Source organism: Eptatretus burgeri, chromosome 8 (genome assembly GCF_056783735.1).
Source record: "Eptatretus burgeri isolate ZD-2024b chromosome 8, Ebu_testis_v1, whole genome shotgun sequence".
Taxonomy (NCBI): domain Eukaryota; kingdom Metazoa; phylum Chordata; class Myxini; order Myxiniformes; family Myxinidae; genus Eptatretus; species Eptatretus burgeri.
This window is the reverse complement of record NC_140968.1, coordinates 50,789,887-50,817,710: the sequence shown is the minus strand read 5'-3', so window position 1 is coordinate 50,817,710 and position 27,824 is coordinate 50,789,887. Positions and strand designations below refer to the sequence as shown.

General features: G+C 41.7%; 1 protein-coding gene across 1 annotated transcript in view; it reads right to left on the bottom strand.

Annotated features, from left to right (window-relative positions):
• Nucleotides 1-2,765: 2,765 nt before the first annotated feature.
• LOC147021722 (glutamate receptor ionotropic, NMDA 2C-like) overlaps nucleotides 2,766-27,824 on the bottom strand; it is a 211,113-nt gene continuing 186,054 nt past the window's right edge. Inside the window, exons 15-16 of the mRNA XM_085890453.1 lie at nucleotides 22,326-22,564; nucleotides 2,766-6,512 (exon numbers count right to left, since the gene is read on the bottom strand). Coding sequence (XP_085746579.1) covers nucleotides 5,109-6,512; nucleotides 22,326-22,564 — 1,643 coding nt within the window. The 3' untranslated portion in view covers nucleotides 2,766-5,108. The remainder of the gene's footprint in view (nucleotides 6,513-22,325; nucleotides 22,565-27,824) is intronic.

Sequence of the window (27,824 nt, the reverse complement as noted above, 5' to 3'; positions counted from 1 at the left end):
GAAATTGGAAGGGCAGCTTATCGGAACTGGTGCAGGCATGGCTTTGGTTAAGCCTGGCTGTCCCTTTCACTCGTAAGATTAAGGTAAGGATGGCAAGCATGGGATGTGCTGTAACTCCTGATTGTTGAGCCCATCATATTGCATTAACATATCACATGCAAGTGTACTTAATAGTTCAACAGAGTTGCAGAGAATGATCTAAATGGATAGAATGACAAGAAGTCAGAAATCTCATTGAGAGTGATTAAAAATAGAGATCAAATAAACCAAACATGAAAGTGTTAAATGAAAGGAAATTAAAGGAAAATTCGACTGAGGCCATTTATTCCTGTTACCTGAAACACCCTGCAACCCATACATACAGGAAACAGACGTTTTGGAACACTGGCCGCAATTTCCATTAAATCATCATGTAACTTTGTTTTAAAAAAAATTATCCATGGGAGGCGCTCCTGTGTTGAAAGCTCGGAGAGTGTCAATCGCTCAGGCGGTTGTGCAAAAAAAGAATTTTAAAAAGTGATTAAATGCGAAAAAAATGATGGCAGAAGAAACTAGAATAGGACTCTGATATCGAGATATCGACCATATACCTCCGCCCACATTAAATCATAACAATACTTGTACCAAGTTTCATTTAAATCCCTTCAGCTTTTCTCAAGTATCACATTTTTACCTGCCATGATCTCTGACCTTAGACTTCTTGATGCTGAAATCTAATCAGTTAATCCTTGCATCATAATATATACTTATACCAAGTATGGTCAAAATCCCATCACTAGTTCACAAGTTAGCATGGTAACATAATTTTTATCTGAGACCTCTGACCTTTGACCTCTTGACCCCCTAATCTAATCAGTTAATCTTTGCATAATTAAACAGTGGTCTGCTAAAGTATTCACCCCTACCAATAATGCCACATTTAGATGAATTACAAATTTTTAAGAAACTTTTTTTCCAAATGAACTTTTTTATTCATAACTGAAGAGATTAAACTAAACACTGTTATAGTTGAAGGTTATATGTCAGGAATACCTGCAAAAAACATGCACAGATCAAAATTCACTTGTTCTAAAAGTATTCAGTCCCTTCGGTCAGTACTTGGTGGAAGCACCTTTTACAGCAACGACTGCTCTGAGTCTTTGTAGGAGGGTCTCCACCAGCTTTGCACCGTGAGATGGTAAAATCTTTGCCCATTCTTCACGTGAAAATTGCTCTAGTTCTGCCAAGTTTGGGGATCGTCGATGGATTGTAATCTTCAAGTCTCACCAGAAATGTTCAATTGGGTTCACGTCAGGACTTTGGGCCACTCAATAACTTTTATTTTCTTCTTATTCAGCCACTCCAGTGTGGCTTTAGTTTTGTGCTTTGGATCATTGTCCTGATGAAATGTGAATCTCCTACCCAGTTTCAGATTCATGGCTGACTCAAGCAGCTTTACATCAAGGATCCTCCTGTACTTTGCACTGCCCATTGTGCCTTCTATCCTGACAAGCTTGCCAGCCCCTGCTGATGAAAAGCAGCCCCATAACATGATGCTGCCACAACCAGGCTTGACAGTAGGGATGGTGTTGACTGGGTGATGTGCAGTGTTAAGCTTTTGCCAGACATAACACTTTGAATGTAGAGCAAAAAGTTCAATTTTGCTCTCGTCTAACCACAAAACGTTTCTCCACATATCTGGAGTGTCATTAAGATGCTTTTTCGCAGACTCCATACGAGCTTTTGGATACATATTTTTCAGTAATGGTTTGTTTCTTGCCACCTGTCAATCGAGGCCAGCTTTGAGAAGGGAACAGGATATTGTTGATTGATGAACACTGACCCCCATCTCAGACATAGAGCTTTGCAGATCTTTCAGTCATTTTTGGATTTACAGTGACATCCCGAACCAGTTTCCTGCTTGCCTGGCTGTTGAGTTTGGTTGGACGACCTGATCTGGGGAGAGTCTGGGTCGTATGATATGTCTTCCACTTCTTAATGATGGATTTCACCGTACTCAAAAGGATAATGAGTGACTTTGAAATCTTCTTATAACTCTCCTGAACGGTGCTTCTCCACCAATTTATGTCTGACTTCTTTGGAAAGCTCCTTGGGCTTCATGTTTGTTTTGTTTGTTGACCAAGTGAGTTGCACTTTAAAACTCCTTAGATAAGTGGTGGAGCTTAACTTTTAAGTTAAACCATTGATTACATACGATTGAAACCTATTACACTTATTTTCTAACCTTTGAAATAAATAATTTGCTCCTGAAGTGATGGAGGATTAATTAGGCAAAGGGTTTGAATACTTGTGTAAATGAGAATCATCTGATTTTCTCTGTTAATCTAACTTATTCACATTTTATCTGCATTTTTTTAGCTTTATCACTTTGGAGTAGTTTGTAAAGACTCTATTTATTAAGTTTGATTTGAAAGCATCATGAAATAAGCTCAGGTGGCATCAAAATGTGAAAACTTTGGAGGGGGGTGAATACTTTTGCAGGCCACTGTACATACTTATACCAAGTACGACTTGTATCCCTTCAGCCATTCTTAAGTTATCGCGGTGACACAAACCTAGCACGGATGCACGGAGGAGATGGCTGGAAGGACAAGCAAGAAAATTGAAAATGTAATGCCTCCAACGACTTTTTCAGCAGAGGCATCAAAAAAGTGAGGGTCTCAGCCGACATTCCACAGTGGTCAAGGATGGTTATGGTCGCCTATTATTAGTGGTGATAATAATCATAACAACTACTGCAGTCTTACAAGAAGTTGAAGCAGAATCAGACCCACACTAAACTGATTGAAGGAAGAACCGCAGACTCAGCTAGTCGGTCCATGTCTATATTCCGAATAATAAACCAGACAAGAAGAACCAACTCAAAAACCAAAATGATGATAAAATCGACTGTGGGGTGGTGGTGGTGAGAGGAGGGACAGTCTAAGAGTGACGCTGGGTATGAAAGAGACGACGTGATGCTTTATTAACAGTGAAATTAAGCTCATTGTGGAGCTTGTACATTTATTACACACATTCAGGACAAAGTCATTGGAAGACATCAATGCACTTTCATACGGAATACAAAGACATTAGTAGATGATGAACAATGCAGTATTTGGAATTGGAACCTGGGATCCCAGCAGCATGAGCCATAGATTTTGACATTACTGCCAAAGACAGTAATTGACATTACTGCCATTACTGCCAAGGTAAGACTAAATCAGGAATATAGAAATCAAAAAGTTTTTTTAATCCGAATTTTAAAACAGAAGGTTCAGTTTCTCCCCAAAATAACAACCCCTGCTCAAGAGAACAAAAATAAACCTTAGTATTTTGATTGATCAATAATAGGTCGAGATGAAACATTACACACAAACAGGGGGGGGGGAGTGTATTTGAAACCATCGACACTTTTTGAGGTGTCCCATTAGTTTTCAGCAATTGTGCAATACAGAATTCCCATAAAAATACACTGTACAGGAGGCATGCATATTTACACTTATTACTGCCTTTATTGGATTTATCATTGTTTACTTGTTATTAGTACAGTAACGCCTTTATATTTGTAAAGTCTTCCTTAAATGTTGACATCATTACAGAAATTGCATAATTAGTGATAATGTGTCTCCAGTTGGTCTTCTACAAAGACACACATTGAGTTATCTGTGTGACTGAGAGATAGCCTGCTTAACCCCCATCGTCATTGGTAAACACAATCGTACTGGCCGAGGCGTGTGTGTGTGTGTGTGTGTGTGTGTGTGTGTGTGTGTGTGTGTGTGTGTGTGTGTGTGTGTGTGTGTGTGTGTGTGTGTGTGTGTGTGTGTGTGTGTCCGTGTCCTTTTGGTGGAAACAGCGAGAAATACAGATTATGTCATCAGTGAAAATTAAAAATTATTCCACATGTCATTGTCAGAGATATGATGATTCCATAGCCCTGACCACTTTCTAAGTACAGTATATATTTTAATTCCTAATGAGTCCCTTTGCAGGAACTCGAGCAACATATGAAGGCAATATCCGTTTGTAGTCGATGTGGTTTGTGCTGATGGAAACGATGTCCGACATGCAAAGCCACTCAAAACCTTGTCTAAAAAGAAAGAAAATAAAAACAGCATAAAATTACCATGACTAAGGCTAAAGTATCTAAAATGAAATTGCATCTGTCCTTGACGCTATTATTGACTTTGTTGTCATCGAATTGATCTGGAGTTTCATGATAGTAAATCTCACTTTCGGACAACGAGGCAAAAAAGCATGACGAGAACACCACCCTGGTGTGCTTTCTGTGCTCCATTTCACAGGGTTCCACAGTGTGACAATGTGAGTGGTAGATGGTGAACACTAACCTTGCAGCAAATATGGACTTCATTTCAGCATTTCTTACTTCCCTCCTCGAAAATACTTCCCATTACATCGGTCGTCACAAACGCTTCCTTCCTTTTCTCATATGCGCTCTGCACATAATGCTCTAAATAATTGACTCATTTTCGAACATTACACCATACAGGTGTGTGTGTGTGTGTGTGTGTGTGTGTGTGTGTGTGTGTGTGTGTGTGTGTGTGTGTGTGTGTGTGTGTGTGTGTGTGTGTGTGTGTGTGTGTGTGTGTGTGTGTGTGTGTGTGTGTGTGTGTGGTGGAATCAATGGCATGTGACAAATTTTTTAAAGATGTGTGAACCTTCTCCAGAGAGTGAACATAAGTTAATTCTTTTACTATAGTTTTGTAGTGGTGAGCAAAAAAAATACAAGTTCATATGAGCATTTTGTTAAAAAATCACCGTTTGTTGTAATGCAATGCAAAGCAAGTCAAGAAGAATATTTCGTAAATGTTTCACACCAATGAGAGGAAGTTCTCTACGTTGTACTACATGCTGCAATCATCATTGCCATGATCATTTAAAGGCTAGCCCGGCCTGAAATATTGAGTCAATGTTATGTTTGGTGGATTTCAGATCAGCCATCGCTGATTAAAGTTCATGGTGTTGGACAATGAGAAAACACATCTGTGGTCAATCACATTCCCAACCTACTGGAGCTTCCATCAAGCATGTTGTGATTAGCAACAGCATTGTACAAATTCATTTTGGACGTTCCTTGGTAGGCATCAATTTGCAAAGATGAACAAAATTTACACTTCAGATTCCATACTTGGTCTTTTGGAACGGTGACGTCTCTCGTGGCTCAATGAGTGGGGTCCAGGCAGCGTGGTAATCTGTCGGGATGGAGGATTTCCACTTTCTCTCTGGCCTCTGGACGAGGTGGCCCGATCTGCAGCAGCACTCTGATGCCGATTCTGTGTGTCAGAATGTCGAGCTTCGGGATTTTGGAAGGAGAAGTCATTATGAGGTGAGATATGATGGTCGTAGAGATTTTGGCGGACATGGCGTCGAGGCTGAGCATTTGATTGGTATTTTGGAGAAATGGTGGAATCGCGTGAATAGGCTTCAGGTGCTGGCCCCCAGCTTTCAAGAGCTGCTCGTCCACTTCTAGTTACCGTTCCAGAGGAGGGTGCCAAGGCACAAATGGCACAATACGCATTAATGCAGTTGTCTGGTGGAGCTACTGAAAGCCAGGATCCATAATAAGGTTGTTGCAGTTGTTGTTGTTGTTGTTGTAGTTCTTGTGTTGAACTAGTATGGATGACACTGCCTACATTCTCATCACTCTCACTGCAGTCATCAGTTTGTACCTGGCAAACAGGACAGTCACTGAGAGTCATTGCCTCAGACATGCTGTTGCTTCGTCGTTGCGGTACTTCGGCTGGTACCCGAAGTAATGTTGAAGTCCTGTCCCTGGGGGAAACATCACTACAAAATGACATCCGAGCTTCAGAGTTCCAGCCAGACAAAGTCCCTTGATGAGGCAGTGCGGCTAGCATTGCTTTTCCTGCTGCAGCTTTTACCTTCCCAATATCCTGACATTCCCTGCTGAGTTTGCTCCGTTCCCGGATCTTCCCCCCGCTCCAGGTTTCTGTTACCATGGTGTTTGCTGCAGTTGTAATTGTAGTCTCTGGAGCAGTAGATCCAATGGAATGCTGTGGCACCTCCTCACCAGAATCACTGGCTCTTTCAGCATGGGCATCACCATCTGCTGCAATTTCCATCTCCACATTCACCACTGCATGAGGCTTATTGCCAGATTGGCTTTCTAATACAAGACGCCCAGCTTCACTTTGGCGAATGGGGCTCCTTAACTCAACTACTCCAGCAGAGCCAGGGAGCTGTCTGCGATGATCCTCAATAAAGCAGCCTTCAGTGGTCCTTTGACTTTCTGGCTGGTTAGCCTCAGTGACTATGGCTACATTTAGAGCTGCCCTGGAACTGGCAGCAGCTGCAGCCGCACGCCATGTGGCTGCACACATACGCGTGTTCATACGAGGACGCAGACTGGGTGCAGAACCTGGTCCGTTCAGGTGGCCAATTGTGGTTGCATCATGTGCGACTCGAAGAAGGGCCAAGGCACTGGGCTTCGTGCCATCTGCCTTGGGTGAGGGCTTCTTGTTTGGTACACCATGCAGATGGCTGTGCATAGCCTGTAGGATGTAGGAGGAACTTTGTCAACATCACGTAACCTTTGCATTTTTATTTTATCCCATGTTTTGTATGTATAAAAGGAGGGTAAGTCGGTGGGGGTAGGGGGGGGGATGGGGGTATGGGGAAATCGAAAAACATTTTTGGAGCTCAAAATATAACTTGTCTTCTAATAGCATCAACAAACTCACAGAATGTGTGACACTGACCAGAAACTACAGAGAAAGACCAACATCTGAACCGAGTTTTGTTAAATGGTCAGAGAGAAAACTTTTTGATTCCCTCATATACAGGACATTCAATGAGAACTGTATTTCCATTTTAAACTTACATGGGACAATTACAGATTATTTAAATCTCCTAGTAATGCATTTTCTCAATTTGTTTATATATTTTGGGAGGTTGATATATTTAAAGGCTCTTCTGGCTAAACAGTTACATCAGAGGGAAGAATGAGGTGGAAGTCGATTGCACATGTTGGAAAAAAAAGAGACCAAAATGAGTGGAGATGAGCAGTGATTCTGGATTTTGGGAGTTTCACTAGAAGGGGGTTATTGGTGGATAGTGTACACCCTGCAGATTCCTTGGGGTGGGGGACAAATCAGCTTACCAACGAAACATTGAACCAGCTCGTTACGCCTCCTGTGATGACATCACCGGTGGCATTGTTTTCAGGTTGCCGTACGTGCATGTGAATTTTCTCTGCAACCGCTTATCCGACACAAAATTTTGACCATCGATGCGACTCCTCATGCAAAACTCTTTAATGCTAATTATGACATCATAGGCCATATGGGGTGACAGCCATGGTGGAAAAATGGGAAAAAAAACTTTGGACCTCTGCATCTCCTAAACCACAAGATTGAAAAAAAAAATGAAACTGGGCACCTGGCAACATGGGGCATAAGAGCGATTTGACTTTGACTATGACATCATCGGTGAAGTGACATCACGCTCAAAATTCGACAAATGGAATGCTGCATTCGATCAGTATGAAAATTTGCTCGGTTCATCTTGGGAAATATTTCAACACAGAAAAAATTGACGTCATCTGTCATGTGGTTTGGTAGCCATATTGTTTTAAAAAAAAATTGGAAAAATCTTCTGCCGAGCAGCTGGACAAACTGAGGGAAATCTTTACAGACATGTACCCCATGAGTGGAGAATATTAGGATGATAAAGAATAATCATCGGTCACATGGTCATGTGGTTCAGTGGCCATATTGGATTGAAGAAAAATATGAAATGTTTTTTTCTGGAACCGCTTATCCAATCGAAGCAAAATTTACCAACTATCATCAAACCATATAGCTGCATCCAGTGTGGAAATGATGACATCATAGGTCACGTGGTGTTACCGCCATATTGAATTGAAAAACGAACCTAATCTGCTCAAAACAAAACTTCAAAATGTGATCCTTTACCAAATATTGGGTGTTAAGGTGTTTCCTGTGTAACCTCGCTGGGGTCTGAAGCCACCCTGAGTGAGTGGTTCATGCTCCATCAACCTGAGTGAATGGTTCATGCTCCATCTCCCTGAGTGAATGGTTTGTGCTCCTTCACCCTGAGCGAGTGGTTCATGCTCCGTCACCCTGAGCTAGTGGTTTGTTCTCCGTCACCTTGAGCAAGTGGTTCGTTCACCGCCACTCTGAGCGAGTGGTTCATCCTCCGTTGCCATGAGCGAGTGATTCGTGCTCCATCATCCTGATCGAGTGCTTCGTGCTCTGTCACCCTGAGCAAGTGGTTCAGGCTGGTATAAAATATTTCTAGCAAGAGTAGTGGATCATCACTGCAAAGTCTCACATTGAAAGGCTGATTGGTTTCAGAGAAGAATTTTTTGTAATATGATTGACTTGGCATAGGGAATATTGGTTGAAAATTTCACCATCATCGGTCACATGGTCTCACAGCCATGTTGGACAAAAGCCTTATCCGATCAACGCAAAACTCCAAAGATGTGATTGGCCACCCATTCTGAAGTTGATTTGATAAAGATGACATCGTAGGTCAGGTGTCCGATCGAAGCAGGGTTGTATCAAAATGGGGTGGCGTGTTGTTTTTCCCTTTCCTACCATAGAAATTGCATGAAATTTTCACCATAGCTGCGACTACTCATGTAGAATGGATTTGTGATAACTATGATGTCATATGTCCTGTGATGTGGCAGCCATTTTGGAAAAAAAGGAAAAAAAAACTTTGGACCTCTATCTCCAAAACCGCTCCATGGAAAAAATTGAAACTTGGCACATGTGACGTACTCCCCATGGGAAACAAGGGTGATATCCATACATACATATATATATATATATATATATATATATATATATATATATATATATATATATATATATATATATATATATATATATATATATAGTTTTTTTAAATAGAATAATTTCATATGTCAAACACTTTATCCGATCAGTATGAAAATGTTTCAGGGTCATCTAAGGCTAAATCGTAATTGTCAAAAAAATTGATGATGCCATCAATCACATGGTTTGGCAGCCATGTTGGTTTTAACATAAAATCTTCTTCACTGTGACGGCTCAACAAATTGAGGTGAAACTATACAGGTATGATCTCATATCCATGAGGAACCAAAAGTTCGCCTCCTATGACATCATAGGTCAAATAGTTTGGCAACTCTGATTTTTTTTGAAGAATAAACGTTTTAAAATGTTCTTCTGCAGAACGACTTGACAGATCAAGGGGAAACTGCACTTACACGTTCCCCAAGCCTTGGGGATACCAGGGTGTTCACAAATAATTAATAGGTCACATGGTCTGGCAGCCATATTGGTTTGAACTAAATTCTTTAAAAAGTCTTTCTCTTGATCTGCTTCATCAATCAATGTGAAACGTCATAGTTATGATTGAGTAACCATGTGGAATATATGTTTTGAATTTCAACCTTATCGGAGGCATGGTCTGGCAGGCAGAATTATTTAATATCTTAAATCTGGGTTCAGGGATTTAAATCAAACTTCGTACAAGTATGTATAATGATATAATAATGTGGGCAGAGGCATATCTGGTTGCAACGTGACGTCAAAGGTTGTAGTCCTAGTCTTTTAGTTTCTCATTGCAGAACTAGCTAGGCCATAAACGTTTCAAGATGTTGTAGGCAATGTATGACATCAATGCGAATTTTAACATTGCTATCTAGAGAAAGGGTTGCCTGCATTTTTAATGATGCCTTTGATTGTAAAATATGTGAGGCCTATACATGTACCAAAGGACACTTTTCCTTTATCAATTTGCCATTTACAACAGACTTCATTTTTTAACAGAGACTCATTGATGCAAATGAATGAGGGAGTCATTGCATTATATAAAGCATCGTTTTAATTACAATCATGTCATGAGCTTAATTTCACAAGGATTTGAATTCACAATTTACAACACAACAGATTAATGAGACACCTGTCGGAGTGTCTAGATGCAATGTTTATGGGAAGTATATATTGAGTATTTTTGTTGATTCATAAAATTATTACAAAAAGAACTCTTAAACACAAGCATGTTATACAACATTCATAAAAACAAATGGTTTCCTTTTCTGAAAATGTGAAACTTTAATAATCATGCACAAGACTGCATTAATTCATTGTTAGTGATAGGATCAAGAGTATCTCATCCTAAGGAGAAAATGAGCAACTCTGCACTTCCCTTTCATAGCTGCCATCCATTCAGGGTCCCCTTGGATTATCCTGGGAATCAACTTTCCATCTAGGGTTAAATGATTGACCTACATTATGCAGGGAATTTCTCTACCCACTAACCTTTTTCTCCTCTTAGAATTTTAATTGCATTCAGCACAAGGCCAAGATCTCAAATCGTGCTTGCTCCTGTAGTTGGGAAAAAAAACAAAAACCAAAAAGTCACCTGTAATTTTATAGCAGAATAGTCCACCACCTTGTACAGCAAAGTGAGGACGAAGCTACACCTTTTGCACAATGTGCAATTTGGATGTATTACGTATGCACCACTAAAGATGGACAGCAATAGGTTTAGAGGCAGTGCAAGTTTTCCAAGCATACAGGTCTGTGCAGCTAACCGAAAACTCAACCATCTATTTCTAAACCTAACAGCTCCTCTGAAAGCAGTATTCACTTTTGCCAGCCAGCGGTACATTACTGAGAACCCTGGAGGGATTGATGCAGTGGTTGCAGAGTATCTCAAGGATATAAAAGAACCATTCTTCCATATTGCTTCTGATCATCATATGCCAGGCTTTGACACAACTGCTGAAGCCATCATTTATCACTTCCAGATGACAATGTAACAGCAAATAGCAGTGGATGGTAGGACACAGTAGTTGATGATCTCTCCTCTTGAACCTATCCCAATCTATCATGCCTTTTCAAGCACCTTCGAGCTCTTCCTCACTCAAACGTAGATCCAAAGTGCCTATTCAGCATGGTGAAGAAGATCAAAACGAATGAGAACTCTTTGTATCCCACAACATGTAACCTTCTCTCTCAAGATGACCCATAAAGCATCCTGCTAAGCAAACAAAGACCTGGTCACATGAGAGCTTGTGAAGGCAACAACATCAGTCACTAGTTGCAGACTCCAGGGTACAGCCAGGATGTTGCAGCACAAGACTAAGCCACGTAAACAATAATTAACTTTAAAAGGATCTCATTGAAATTCATGGATACCTCAAATGTGGAATTCCATGGACAGAAACAAATGTTGTCATAATAACCAATAAAATTGTTTAATTGACAGATCTAAGGAAATGAATCAAAATTGAAGGAGATTTGCCTTCAAAATACAGGAAATACTTTGTCGGTGGTTGGCAAGTCGGTGGTTACTAAAGCATGTTGGTCTGCCATGACAGATTGCCATATTTATGCCAGACTTTCATCTAAAGTACAAGAAAAAGAAAAGAGGTAGTGGCCAGAGGGCTGAGGGGGTAAATGGGTGGGGGGAAGGGGAGTCATTATCATTATTATTACTATTCCCATTGTTCATATTGGTTCACGAAAAAATATTTTCACGAAAAAAATAAGTGACCACTATATTCGTTATTGTTGTGTGTCTGTCTGTCTGTCTGTCTGTCTGTCTGTCTGTCTGTCTGTCTGTCTATCTGTCCCGAGCATAGCTCATGGGTTTTGATCCGATCCTGATAAAATTTTGGTGGGAGGTTTATATCATGATCTAATAGTGTTTTCCTGAAAATGGGCGTGATGCGCCCATTATGGGCGGAGCCACGGCCCAAAAACGTGTTTTTAGGGGGTAACCGATTTCAATTTGCATCTTCTCCTAGGGGGTTTGTCGAATCTGACAGGGGTTTCGGTATTTGGTTAGCCCAATGGCACCTACATAGCCCCACAGAGCTCGATTTTTCATTTTCATCCCAAGGTCAAGGTCACAAGGTCACGAACTGAGAAAATTGTGAATTTTGACGTAAAAAATTTTCTTCTCTGAGGGGTTCTTCGAATCTGGCAGGGATTTCGGTATTTGGTTAGCCCAATGGCACCTGCATAGCCCCACAGAGCTCGATTTTTCATTTTCGTCCCAAGGTCTAGGCCACAAGGTCACGAACTTAGAAAATTGCAAATTGTGTTTTAGGGGGTAGCCAATTTCAATTTACAGCTTCTCCTAGGGGTTTGGCGAATCTGGCAGGGGTTTCAGTATTTGGTTAGCACAATGGCACCTGCATAGCCCCACGGAGCTCGATTTTTCATTTTTGTCCCAAGGTCAAGGTCACAAGGTCACGAACTTAGAAAATTGGGATTTTGACATAAAAATCCATCTTCTCTGAGGGGTTTGTCGAATCTGGCAGAGGTTTTGGTATTTGGTTAGCCCAATGGCAACTGCATAGCCCCACAGAGCTCGATTTTTCATTTTATTCCCAAGGTTAAGGTTACAAGGTCAAGGTCACAAGGTCACTAACTTAGAAAATTTCGAATTTTGACATAAAAATCATACGACCGCCCAAACTTTGAGAGCGAGGATGACTATATTTTTATGCATAATGTTGAGGTCATTCCCCACCTAAAGTCTTGAGACCATTTTTCTCTATCTCGAACACCTTGCCCGTGGCGCCCCCTTCAAGTTTGTTTTTACGCTGATTTCATCAAAGTCTGGATAACCGAGGAGTGCGAAATGCCATATAGCCTATATGACGTTATATTGTTCCTGGAATGCTCCAGAGGAAGTATTGTACCAAAGGTCATAATCCTTGACCTTTGACCTTTAAAGTTCACAAAGGTCAAATTTTCAAAGTTGTGGGAATCGAACTGGGTTTTCCACCTTCTTCGATGAACTAACTCCAATAAGCTATAGCACATATCCTGTTTCCTTATATTAATGTCCACAACATTGTTTTGTGACCTTTAAAGGTTATGAAAAGGTCAAATTTTTAAAGTTGTTGAACGAAACCGGGTTTTCGACATTTTGCAGCTAATAACCTGTCACTCATACCACATCATGTTGATCATTTTTATAACTTGGTCAAACACTATCACATTGTCTCATCCTTGACTTCTGTAACAATCTACATCGTCAAATACCGCTCATGAACCATCGTTGTCTTCAGACTTGTTATTATTATTATGATTATTAAAAATCTCATGATGTTATTGTTATTACCTCCCACCACCGGAGGTGAAGGAGGTTGTGTTTTCACCCCTTATTGTCTGTTACTTAGCAAAAACTTTTTTTTTTGACAATCCAAGTGTTACTTGCAAAATTGAAGATTTTTCAAGTATATTGGTTAGTCAATTTCGTTATTCTGTCTATCTGTCTGTTTTTTTTTGTCTGTCTGTTTGTCGCTTATGGGTCACAATTTTCAACTGATCTTCACGAAACGTCACCAGATGGGAGAGTTTCTTTGTCATCCCGGTTCTGGGTTTGCAGCAATGGCAGACCTCTCTCAGGGGTCTCTGCCGACTTTCTCAAAGTTAAGTTTCCGGTCATTATCTGTCCCATTTTAACTGTATTTTCTCACCGACAAGTTTCTGTGTGTTCCTAGTTCGGTTTTGTTTCAAAAATAGTGCTAATTTTGTGAGTTTTCATCAAACTTGTCTTACCGGGTTCCTTGAGGCCGACTCATCCTTCACCTCCAGGTGCACGATCGTTTTTATTTGTATTCTCTCCCTATTACCTTCAATTCCTATTTTCCCCACTTTCCCAACGCCCCCCTCCCCCCACCATCCCTTCCAAATAAACACTCTGTTTCTTGTCTTAAAATCAAAAGAAGAAAAAAATTACCTTTCTCCCTGCATACCCATGAGTCCCAGTCCTCCTTCTCCTCCTCCTTCTTCTTCTTTTTCTTCCTCCTTTTGCCGGCACACCATCTTTATTCTACTTGAGCTGACCCACTCTCGCCATTACCTTCACAATTTCTTCCAAGAACCTTCCTTTCCAGAATCTTACCTATTCTTAAAAAATCCATTTAAAAATAATAATCTTCTTTGATCCTTTCTATCCATACACCTGCAACCACGTTTCTCTCCACTCTTCTGGATACCTTTCATTGGCCCAGCAGAATCACTCTGTGTTTACTGTTCCAAATTCACCATACACCTCCACGATGTTAATTGCATTATGCAATCCTTATTTAAAATAAATAAATAAATTAATTCACTTTTGATGATATATCGACCATAGCCACGTGCTGCCCCCATAACCACGTGATCTGTTTCCACCCTCTGCCTTTACCGATCCAAATTCACCATTCACCTCACGATTTTTTTTCTTCAACCTTTCCATGACCTAGTCTAATGAAAACTCTCTCAAATAATAATAACAATAACAATAATAATAATAATAAAAACTAATCTTATAATGCTTCATCTTCCTCTTTCACACTTGTGGTACTCATTACTGCATCATAATTCATTTCTCCTTTCCTATTTCAACAGACTGCTCTCAATTCGACCTCTCCTTCATACCTTGCCTAAAAAATCCAACTGTTACAGCATTTCTTCTCTCCATTCTCTGAATTCGCCTTCATTGCATCCATCAAGAAATGTGTTTAATCGCATTTCTGATCTAAAAATAAAAAACCCCAGTTTGCTGTGAATGTTCGCTTTCCATCCACCATTCGTTTTTTTTCCAACTTCAGTGCCAACTCACCCTCTCACCCCTCCCTCTCAAAGCAACCATCCCACTCTTCTCCCTCCAAGCCTCCCTCTCACCTTTCTCAAGAACTACCCCCTCAACTTTCTCCTTCACTCTCCCCACTCACCCTTTTCCCACCATTCACCCCCCTCAATCACCCTAATCAAAGTTCCCTCCCCTCACATCCACACAGCTGCCTCCTAACCCTGTCCTCTCACCTCACTCTCATCACTCCACCTCCTCAAATCATCACCTGCCTTCTGTCCCCTCTCTTGCCCCCCCCCCTTTCCCCCGGCACTACAGAGCCTTTTCTCCTCCTCATCCAGCCCCCTCCCCTAGCTATTCTATAATCCCCCACACTCTTTCAACAACTCTCCTTACCTCTTCCACTCCTCCCTTGTCCTACCCTCCCCTTCCCCTCCCCTGCACCCAAAGCATCCTCCCCTCCCTCTTAATTAACAGTGTGGACCTCAAATATCCGGGGCCTTCGCTCAAACCTTACAGATCTTTCCATGCAGGTTGCCACTGACAAACTAGACATAATCTGACGAACATAAACTTTCCTCCCTCAAGACGTCTCTGACTCCCAAGTATCTCTCCCTGGTTACTCCCTCCTCCGGTATGACAGACCTTAAGGGGCCTTGACGTTTTAGCCAGCGCATGGCAAGGTCTCAAAATGTATGTAAAACGCTGGCGTACGCTGAACTATTGATGTTTTTTTTTTTAAGTTTTGGGCATATAATAACGTGTTGGACGTATGCATAACGTATTATTAACGGACACAGAACGTTTTAATCACATATAGATAACTTATACCAACGAATGCTGAGCGTGTTGTCGGCATTTACAACCTATGCCCAACGATAGTCTAACTTATGCATAGCACGTGGCAGCGTATCGCCGACGATCACGTGTCGTAGGCTATTCATAGGCTGCGGCTCGACGATTCAAATCATAACTGCACGAGACATCGAAGTGTGAAACCGCTGTCACACCTTGACGTTTTAGCCAGCGTATGCCGACATATGAAAAATTGCCGAACCAAGCTGGCACAAGTCGAATACGTTATGGGTAAGTTTTGTATACGTTAAGAGCACGCTGTCATACGTCGTAGTTTTCTGGCATACGTCGTCATACGCCGAGTACGTCGATAAATTTTCAGCATGTTGAAAATTTCTCGACGTACTCGACATATGACACACCTTCCGCATACGCTGGCATAAGTTGTAGGCATGCTACGCGATCGTTGACACACGTCAACACACGTTACTTGTACGTTACTAATAAGTCGAAACACGTCGAGATAATGGTTAGCGTCAGTGTTCCAGACTCCATGGTTTTGTTTTTTTCTTCGGTATGACGGTGATGTTGACACTTCGATTTCTGGTGTGGTTATGATTTAAATCATTGAGCGGCAGCCTATTAAGTATATTATATTATAACCACACTAGAAATCGAAGTGTCAACATCACCGTCATACCGAAGAAAAAAAAAAACCAGGGAGTCTGGAACACTGACGCTAACCATTACCTTGACGTGTTTCGACTTATGAGTAACGTACAAGTAACATGTGTCAACGTGTGTCAACGATCGCGTAACATGCCTACAACACGTTACTCATAGGTTAGAAATAAGTTTCAGGTTTGCTAAACATTACCTCGATGTGTTTCGACTTATGAGTAACTTACAAGTAACGTGTGTCGACGTGTGTCAACGATCGCGTAACGTGCCTAAAACTTATGGCCAGCATTATGCGGAACGTGTGAGTCATACGCTGGCATACGTCGAAAAATTTCAAGCATGGAAAATTTGTCTAACACCTCGGTGTACAAAGATGTATGCCAGCGTACTACGAAAAAAAAGCCAGCGTACTACGACGTATGCCAGCGTGCTCTTAACGTGTACAAACTTACCCATAACGTATTCAACGTGTGCATGCGTTTTAGCCAAATTTTGCATACATCAGGCATACGCTGGCTAAATCGTCAAGGTGTGACAGGGCCTTTAGCCTCGTCCTGGTGGAGGAGTTGCTCTTTTCATCAAAGACTCTAATCCTCACTCTCCATGCACTGCCCTCACTCCCCCACACCCCCAGGAATACCTCTGGCTATGGCTTCCCCTCCAATCCAACCTCATGTTTATATGTGTGCTGCACCATCCACCAAACAGTGATGAGTCCATTTACACTTCACTATCCGAAAATATGGACCAACTTCTATCTTCTCATACAAATTCTCTTTTCTTCACATGTGGTGACATATTGTCATCATGCCAGTTGGCTAGGTGTGGGTACCTCTCTCACCTGTCAGGGCATATCAGCAAAAGTTTTCTGCGACTCATTGGGACTGACACAATCAGTCAATTTCCCAACCCAGATCAAAACCAATGGTACTTTATCACTTCTGGATCTGATTTTGACAAATTTCCCTGAAAATATCTGCTGTTCTTCCTCCACTCCAAATGGTTCTTCTGTCCACGAGCTTGTCATAAGTGGACATCTCTCTGGCTGTTATCAGAGAACCACCTCACCGCCATCGAATCTGGCATTTCACTCAAGACGACTGGCAGGGTCTCCAAGCAGCCATCAAACTTCTAGAGTGGTCTCCCATCGTTGCTTTCTCAAACATAAACTCATCCTGGGAATTCTGTCAAAGAAACTAGCTCTCCCTCATGCACAGATTTATCCCGTTTCATTTTCAGTTGTCCTACCCTTCCTCCCACCCATGGTTCACTGAAGCTTGTGGCAAAGCAGTTGTCCTGAAACAACTTGCCTTTGCCTCATGGATAGCAAATACAACTGAGGGTAATCTCAGTCCCATCCATAAAGTTCAGAAGAAGTGTGTATCTACCCTCAGGAGAGCCAGAAAACAACATCTTTCTCAGCTCAAGTCTGAACTCTCAAACCTCTCTCCCTCCTCCAAATCCTGGTGGCATTTAACCAAATCTGTTTCTGGTGAATGTTCCCCCTCCATCCCCTCCCTTACCTCAAATGGCTACACTGCTGATACTGCATGTGAAAAGGCCGAATGCCTAAACTCGGTGTTTGCATGGAAATCTTGTGTCCGAAACCCATCGTTTTATGTACCCACCTTACCCAGTCACACCCAATTGTCCCTGGACTCTGTGTCCTTTTCGTCTGACAAAGTGGAGAGCTTGCTGTCAAACCTCGACTCAGATTCTGCAACCGGTCCAGACGGCATTAGCCCACGTGTCCTAAAAACCCACTCCCCTGCTTTTGCTCACCCTCTCTCTGTTCTATTCACCCTCTCATTTGCTCAATGTCATCTGCCATCTACTTGGAAATCAGCAAACATCACCGCTCTGCATAAAGGTGTAAAAACAGATCCCTGCAATTACAGACCAATCAGCCTTCTCCCAATCATCAGCAAGGTTATGGAATCCATCATCGCTTCAGACATTAAATCCTTCCTCTTGTCCAATGGCTTGATTTCCGATCATCAATTTGGTTTCAGGCCAGGTCACCCTCCCCTGGATGTGCTGCTTCTGCTCTCCCAACAATGGATGGAGGTCCTCAATGCTGGGCATGAAACCAGAGCCGTATCTCCAGACATAACAAGTGCTTTTGACACAGTCTGGGACCCTGCCCTGCTCACCAAACTCTCTTCCTATGGTATCCAAGGACATCTCCACTCATGTCTCTCAGACTGCCTCTCCTGTCACAGTCAACGTGTGGCCCGAAATGGAGTTCTTTCATCCCCTCTTCTAGTCCAGGCTGGAGTTCCTCAGGGAGGCGTTCTGGGCCCTGTTTTTTTTCTGGTTTTCATAATCAATGATCTCTCAGACTCTCTGGAAAATCCTGTTTATCTCTTTGCTGATGACTCCACCCTCTGCCGTACCATCTGTCATCCCTCAGACCAGCAAGCAGCAGCTTCTTCGCTCAATGCAGATCTGGGTAAAAATCACAAAATGCTCCAACACGTGGAACATGTCTTTCAATCCGGACAAATCAAACACTCTCACTATGTCTCTTCGAAAGGACCGTTTCGAACCCCCCCCCACCCCCATCCACTTTCTCAACAATCCTCTCGAAGAAGTCCTATCTTTAAAGCTTCTGGGTCTCATTATCTGCCATGATCTTTCCTGGGAAAGCCACATTTCCAAACTGGCCTCCAAAGCCAGTCGCCGACTGGGAATCCTCCGTCGTGCAAAGTCCTTCCTCGGCCCACCTGATCTCCTGACCACATACAAAGCTTTTGTCCACAGCCTGATGGAGTACTGTTCTCCCCTCTGGGGTGGTGCTTCTCCCTCCCACCTTTTTTGGCTTTGCACTGTAGAAACCAAGGCATTCCGGATGATTGGTATCTCCCCCGGTGAGGCTGAGTCTTTGGGCCTCTCACTCTCTCACCGTAGGTTGGTCGGTGGTCTTTCTATCTTCTAGCGTCTCCTCTCCGGTCTCGCCCCCTCTGCTCTGTCTGCGATATGTCCCACCCCCCCCATATTTCCATAGGGTGCTCAAGGTCCGCCAACAACCCCCTTCTGGTAATCCTACCAAAATCACAAATCACTGCTCATCTTCACTCTTTCATTCCTCTTTTGTCCTGCCTTTGGAATGAACTCCCTCACTCTGTTCAATCCCATTCTTCCCTCCAGGCCTTCAAAACAGCTGTTCACCACCACCTCTTATCGTCCCACATCCAAATCCTCAATCTTATGTCTCTGTTCTCCTGTTCTCCACAGATCTCTTTATGTCTCTGTTCCCCACTGTTTTATCCTTCCCACTCTCGCCCCTCTTGTCTCATGCCCCCCTCGCTGTGCGTTGTGTGTTAGCTTTCATACGATCCTTGACAATGTATACAAAAAAAGAAAAGAAAGAAGGCTATTGTTTTTGAAGTCAAAAGGTCAAAAGGTCAACATAGGCCAAAGGTCAACAACTTAGCTGGGATTTCTAAAATCCTCAATTTTCATCCGATTGACTTGAAATTTAAAGACGATTTATATTTCATGTCATTGAATTCAAACAGCCAATTATTTTTGAAGTCAACATGGTACAAAAGGTCAACGTAGGCCAAAAGTCAACAACTTAGCTGAGTTTCCAAAATTCCTTAATCTTCATCTGATTGACTTGAAATTTAAAGTCCATTTATATTTCAGGTCACCAAATTCAACCAACCAATTATTTTTTAGGTTAACATAGACTAACAGGTCAACATAGGCCCAAGGTCAACAACTTAGCTGGTGTTTATAAAATCCTCAATTTTCATCTGAATGACTTGGAATATGAAGAAGATTTATATTTTAGGTCACTGAATTCAACCAACCAATTATTTTTGAGATCAACATGGACCAAAAGGTCAACATAGGCCCAAGGTCACAAATAAGGTACTATTTCTGAAATCCTCACTTTTGAACTGATTGACTTGAAATTTTAAGAGGATTTATATTTCAGTTCACTGAATTCAACTCGCCAATTATTTTTGAGGTGAACAGCGAGTAAAAGGTCAACTTAGGTGGGATTTCTAAAATCCTCATTTTTCATCCGATTGACTTGAAATTTGAAGAGGATTTCTTTTCAGGTCACTGAATTCAACCAGCCAATTATTGTTGAGGTCAATATGGACCAAAATGTCAATATAGTCCCAAGGTCAACAACAAAGGAGGTATATCTAAAATCCTCAATTTTCATCTCATTCACTTGAAATTTGAAGAGGATTTGCATATTACATCACTGACTTCAACCACCAATTATTTTCGAGGTAAACAACAGCCAAAAAGCCAATTTGGGCAAAAAAATTTAATATCTTCAATTTTCATCCAATTGACTTGAAATTTGAAGAGCATTTACATGTCCGGTCGCTGAATTCAACCTCCTATTTATTTTGAGGTTAACATCGGCCAAAAGGTCAAAAAGGCCAATTTGGTCCAAATTTTCAAAAATTCTCAATTTTCATCCAATTGACTTGAAATTTGAAAATGATTTATAGATCAGGTCACTGAATTCAACCACCTATTGTTTTTGTGGTCACTATGGGCCAAAAGGTCAACAGACCAAAAAGTAAACATCGGCCGAATTTCTGAAATCCTCAGATTAGAAATCCTCAGAAAGTTAATCAGATTAACTTGAAATTTGAAGAGCATTTGCATATCAGGTCACTGAATTCAATCCCTTATTATTTTTGAGGTCAATATTGGTCAATTGGTCAACATAGGCCAAAACGTGAATATGGGCCGCATTTCTAAAATTGCCAATTTTCATCCGATTGACTTGAAATTTGAACAGGATTTTCACATCAGCTCACTGAATACAACCATCAATTATTTTGAGGTCAAAAGGTCAACACAGGCCTAATTTCTAAAATTGATCAGGCCAAAAACTTTTTTATTTAATGACTATATCTCAAAAGTTGTGGACTAGTTATTACAAAACAAGGTGGATGAGTTGGTTAGGTGACAAGAACAAGCAGATTAGATTTTGGTTCGGATCCAGCCCATCAATGGGATACAAAACATGAGCTGTTCCACTTGTCAGAGGTATGTACTCTACCAAGTGTCGTTCTACTTTGTGCTGTTTTGTCAAGTGTCAGCACATTGTGCATTCCCATGAACCAAGTATGTCATCATGCCTCGCCACATGCTACACAAGCCATGAAGGACTATAAAATACACTCTCCTTTGTGAGAAATAGACCACAATAAAACAATGATGTTGTCTGCTTTCATTACTCACCCATCGATTTAATCTTAAAGCACTGCCTCTGTTCTAAAGTCAATTACCTATGTACAACCATCAATGAAACCCTGGAAGGAGTTTATAGAGGAGCTGTGTGTTGACGCGTTGAAAAAAAAATACTTGCCCTAATGTTTGTAAATCCTGTTATACCATCACAATACGTTCCACTAGTTCGTGTTGACGAAAGTTTCTTTCAATCGCTTTACAATTGGAACCGATAGAAGCCAACTCATGACTTCCCATAAGGATGATCCATGGGTACATGAATGTCATTTCCACGCGTTTCCTGTAGAAAAGTCATCGAGCAATAAAAACATTTGAGCATAAACTTTCCTGCAGAGTCTGAGTGGCACATGTGTTGGAGATTTCAATGTTATACATTTCCATTAGCTGCCAATTAAATGAAGAGAATAAATTATGAAACAACCAAATGATACATTTTTGTAAAAGCTTACAAACTCGATGCCATTCATGTTTCTCATGCATGGATGTATTGCTGGTTGCAATCAGTTATAGTTAATAAGTGAGAGTTATTGAGTTCAGCAGTCGTCATTGGTAACACAGACACTATCATAATGAGGACCTGAACGTTCCCCTTGAATTAAGCATCAGCACATGCCTTTGGCCTTGCACGACTCTCACTCTACACTGGCCCTGATGATTCCTAGATAAGGATGAACACAGTATGTGATTTTAGCTGCGATGTGCATGTTCACTGACACCATGTACAATCTTTGTCATTTGTTAAAACTATCTCTGGTGGTACATCTGCAACTTTGATGGTAAAGCTAGTGAAACGTCACTTCAATCTGTGAAGGTAACTTCCTTATTCCAATAAAAGTTCAAAATTCTAAGGAGGGTATTGATATAATTTTGAAGAATATTTTGTGATGAATAATTGGTATTGTTAGCATATATGCAATATTGGGATTAAGTTGGGGTGATTATAAAATCCTCATGCAAATTTAATTCAAAGAATCTGCAACCTTGTGTGAAAGATTAATCAAGCAAATAATGCATGCCTCGTTTCTTCCTCATGACATACATACTCTGCTGATAGTGAAGAGCAAGAGGGAAGCGCTGGTTTCAGGCCCAGTAAGCAAGCGACGACCAATCCGGTGGAAAAGGTGTTCACAGGCAAAGACGATGCAGCTGAGACCCACTGCTACGAGAAGCATGAAAAAGACACCCGCCATGTTGTCTATGTCCAGCTTACTACTCGTAACCTCATTGCGCTCATTATGACAGACACCGGACAGCCACATGGCTCCAAGCTCATCCATCTCCCCTGGTGAGAAGCAAGGGTTGGGGAAGTGAGTCACAGTTCAGCCCTCTATCAGCCCTGTGCCTCTCATACACCACCCACTCAACAAACAGACTTGTTCATCAATGATTTATCAACATTATCCCTCTTTTTATGCCTCTGTTGACAGTCGCTGGTGGCTTTATCTTTTTGGGTTATCCGTCCATATGTATGTTCGTCCATGGTAATTTTCTGTTTTCTCTGCAACTGCTTATCTGATTGGCACAAAATTTTTACCATAGGTGCGACGATGAATGAAGAATGATTTTATGATAATCATGACGTCATATGTCACATGGTGTGGCAGCAATGTTGGAAAAAAGGGAAAACTTTGGAACTCTGTGTCTGAAACCGCTCATTGGAAAAAAAATTTTGAAACTTGGCACATGTGGTTGGCACATGAGGGTCATCTAGGGATAAAATGGTCCACAGAAAAAAATTGGTGATTTCATCGGCCATGTATTGTCACATCATGATGACACCATCATGATGGCAGCCATATTATTTTTATAAAAAAAATTTTAAAACCTTCAAAAATCTTCTCTGAAGTGACCGAACAGGTCGAGGCAAAACTTTACATGTATGACCACCTATCTGTGAGGAACAAAAGGTTCACACATGTGACATCATAGGTCACATGTTTGGCAGTCATATTGGATACACCAAAAAACCAATAAATATCTTCTTCTCCAGAACAGCTTCACAGATCAATGGGTAATTTCACACAAATATTCCCCAAGTCTTGTGTGTACAAGTTTGTTCAAGGAATAATTGATAGGTCACATGGTTTGGCAGCCATATTGGATTGAAGAGAAATATTAAATAATGTTTTCTTTGGAACCGTTTAACCAATCAACGTAAAATTTCACAATTATGATCTAGTAGTGATGGGGAATACAAGTTTTAAATTTTAACTTGATGGAATGCATAGTCTGGCAGCCAGAATTATTATTTTTTTTGATCTGGGTTCTCTTTATTATTATTTTTTTCATAAGGCTCACTTGGCTGCACCTGGATAGGTTTGAGGGTAGAGGAGTAGCAGCTGAAATGTGAATCCTATCCAGGTCCCTCCTGATGACTTCATCTTTGCTTTTTGCTGGTTTGGGTTCTTTCTGATTGCTCCAATGCAGGAGTGTACTGATTTGATCTTCCATTTGATTTGATTTTAATCCCATTCTAAATTCAATTGAATGATAACAAAAAACTTAATGGGTCTGGGTCAGGTGTCCAATCAAAGCGGGACGTCTTGGTACCCGGTCATCACTGCCAGTTATTAAGTGGCAGTTCTAATTATGTCTCATTAATTATGTAACACACCGGTACACAAACGCCACACAAAATACACCACACAAAACTACACAAACACCACACAAAAGTCCTGGTGAGGGTCTGCAATCTCTGATTGCTCTCTTTATTGTTTTTCTTCCTCTACTTATATATCCTTATCTCTTGATATGTAATTATTATCAATATCCACTTTTGCTCTACTTTTATATCCTTACCTCCTGATAGTTAATTACCACTGTCCATGTGCATTTCCGGTTTCATATTTATCGCTTCCATTCACACCTCATTAGTTTGCTTTATGAATTGAAAACAGAGTGCTGTACCTATTTAAATTAAACAACTTGTATGGTTTTGTATTGATCAAAGGCAAACTTAAGTTTCAGGTGAAGAATGTAAATAAATTTTTACATGACCAATAGCATAATGAATGAATCTATATATAGATATCTATCCATTTTTCTATCTCCCTATCTCTCTATCTCTCTCACGTGGTCTCATCTCATGGAACCTTACATTCTTGCATGTTTTCTATGCAGGATAACAACATAAGGATATAATTAGTAAACTAACAAAGAGTGCATGGGATGTAAACCTGGGAGTAGCAGCATCATGACAACGACGCTAAAATATGTTTTATCAGTGGTTTTCTGAGCTGCAAAGCAAATGAAATTGCATAAAACTGGTCCATTTGAACAGAAATAGAAGTAAATGAGGATTTCAGTTCGATTTATTGAAGAGAGAACTACTTTCATTGATTAAAGGGAAAGAAAAACTGAATCAACTGATAAATGACAAGGCCGAAAGAAATGAGAACAGATGTCAGCAATCATCCAGTTCATATTGGAAGGCCCACAACTTGCAGAAGATGGTGATTTTTAAAAATTTATTTTTCAGCTCTAATGGTACCCAAGCTAAGTGACGCATCATCAATTATTGATATAGAATTTGGACGTTTCAATGCCAGAATTAAGTGGGATATAAGAGAGAATGTTGCATTTTAATAATGTTGCTAAACCTTGAGATGCAGCTTGGTAACAACATTATATGTGCCAAACAAGGGCAAGATGTATTTTAAAATGTGCCTTGCAAATAATATTCATGTGTTTTTTAAAATACTCTTACAAAAGTAAGTTATGAATAATGCATTCACCTTGCCGTTATGATTGAATTTAATTTGTTATCTTTGCCGTGTACATGTGAAGAGATTTCAAAATGTGAAACTGCTGATTTGATTAAGTGCATCATTTTATTCCAAACACCTGCCTTCAGAAAAGATAACATTGCCCTGATAAGGGAATTTTCATGAAAAAAAAAACCCGGGCAGAGGAATCGCCTCGTGGCGCGGTCTGGATATCTCACTGGTTCAGTTACAGGACAGAAACTATAAAAAGAGTTGGTTTTTGGATCACATGAAGTTAGTTCCTTTATGTAAACCAACCAAACATCAGAATAAACAGCACAATCACCATATGGGTACAGTGTGAACAAAGACCATTTATACAGATCCTGGCTACTCTATTAGGATCCAATACAAAGAAAATCAGACCTGCTTGACTGATCCCACCCCTGCTGTCACACTTCTAGAACTCTTAGTTGGCACAATGGTTCTCTTCTATTCTGTTGATCGATTATTTTGAGGGCACATTAACATATGTGCACGTGCATCACACACTTGGAATGAGCAAATCAGAGACAATTTAGGCAGTTAGTTTTGAGTGTCTTTAAAAGGAAGCAAGCTCACATATCGAGCTGAAGGTATTGTAAAGATGTTGCCTCATGATGCTGTGACTCCCAGATTTAGATGCCATATACTCTTGCTCATTATATCCTTATGCTGTTATCCTGCATGGAATATACATGCAAGTGTCAGGTTAAATGAGCGAGAAAGTATTTGTAGAATGTTGGTTATTCATAAAACTTGTAGGAGGTTAATGTTGGTTATATAAAAATAAGCCTTTGAGATTCCTCATTTTCTGATGATGTTCAATAGGTCAGGTCAGGTATGGGAGCATGTGCCAGAAGAGCGCGTCGCTGCGTCCACTTTCCGCCGGTACTCCAGAGGCCTCCGTCTGGCCATCCCCCAAGCAGATGCCAGGCCCATCCCCATCTCCTTGAGATGATGGTCAACCTGCTGCAACCATGAGGCACGTGGTCGGCCCACTGGCCTCCTCCACTCATGAGACTCCCTCACTGAGAGAATCTGGTGAGCAGGATCAGCGTCAGGAAAATGAGCCACATGTCCATACAGCCGCAACTGACGCTCACGGACTATGCAGGTAACAAATCTCATCCGAGTCTCTCTCAGCAACCGCTCGTTGGACACAAAATCCGACCAGCGATAGCCAAGGATTCTCCGAAGACACCTGGTACCAAAGGAATTACGTCTCCGTCTCAGATCCTTGGTCAGAGTCCAAGTCTCGCACCCATAGAGCAAGACTGGAAGTACCAAGGACCTGAAGATTTGGACTTTCGTCCTCCCGCACAGGTACCGGCAGCGCCACACCCCATGATCCAGTGAATCCATGACTCCCCAGGCCCGACCCAGACGTCTATTGACCTCTGACTCGCAGCCAGCAGAGACATGAATATCACTGCCAAGGTAAGTGAATCTCTCCACGACCTCAACATCCTCACCACAAACAGACACAGACAGGACAGCAGCATCCAAGATGTCACCGAAAGCCTGGATCTTAGTTTTGACCCAAGAAACCCGTAATCCCAGCGGCTCCGACTCCTCATTCAGCACCTCGAGGGCCCCCAAAAGGATGTCTAAAGTCTCCGCAAAGATGACTGCATCATCTGCAAAATCAAGGTCCGAGATCTTGACATTCCCAAACGATGCACCGCAACTTGATCTCTCCGACATCCTCCCTAAAATCCAGTCCATACAAGTGCTGAAAAGTGTGGGGGCAAGTACACATCCCTGACGAACTCCAGTAACAACTGGAAATAAGTCAGAGGTGGTACCACCACACTTCACAGCACTCTCAGTACCAGAGTAGAGTTCAGACATCAGATTGATCAGTTTTGGTGGCACCTCACGAAGACCAAGAATCCTCTAGAGGACATCGCGATTCACTGAATTGAACGCTTTACAGAGATCAACATAGGCTGCAAGCAGCCCCTGCCGAAACTCTCGTCTGCGTTCGGTGAGGACACGAAGGGCAAGGATACGGTCAATCGTTGACCTCTTTGGTGTAAAGCCTGACTGCTCTGGACGCTGGTGCTCAAGCAGATGGTGATGAACCCTATCAAGAATTATCCAAGCAAAGACCTTGCCCGGCACTGAGAGCAGTGTCACCACTCGGTAGTTGTTGCAGTCTTGGCGATCACCCTTCCCTTTCCAGAGAGGGACAACAAGGCCCCTCTTCCAGTCAGTTGGGATGATGCCTGTGTTCCAGGCAGAGCACAAAACTGCATGCAACGACACGAGTGCAGCATTTCCACCAGCCTTGAGAAGTTCAGAATGGATGCCACAGATCCCTGGAGCTTTGCCCCGTTTCAACTGGTTCACCGCAGCCCGTGTTTCCACAAGCGAAGGTGGACCACAGTTGATTCGAGGGTCAGCAACAGGGATTGTAACACCCTTGACGTCCAACTCGACAGCTGGGGGATCAGCCTGGTACAACCGCTCAAAGTAACCGGCCCAGCGGGCCTTCACTTCAGATTCCTCTGTCAAGAGCCTACCACTCTCTGCTCGAACTGCAGTGCTCCGAGGGATGGGCTTGGATGAACGTAATGCGCGAATTCCCCTGTAAGCGGGACGAGAATCACCTGTCCACAGGTGATGCTCTACCCCCTCACAGATTCCTCGCACATAGGCCTCCTTGTCCACCCTCAGTGCACGTACAGTTTTACGCCTCAGCTCCCTGAACAGCTCAGCTCTGCCATTCAGCCTGGCCCTGCGACTCTGGTCAATGGTATCCAGTGTCCCTTGAGAGACAAAATTCTTCTTTGC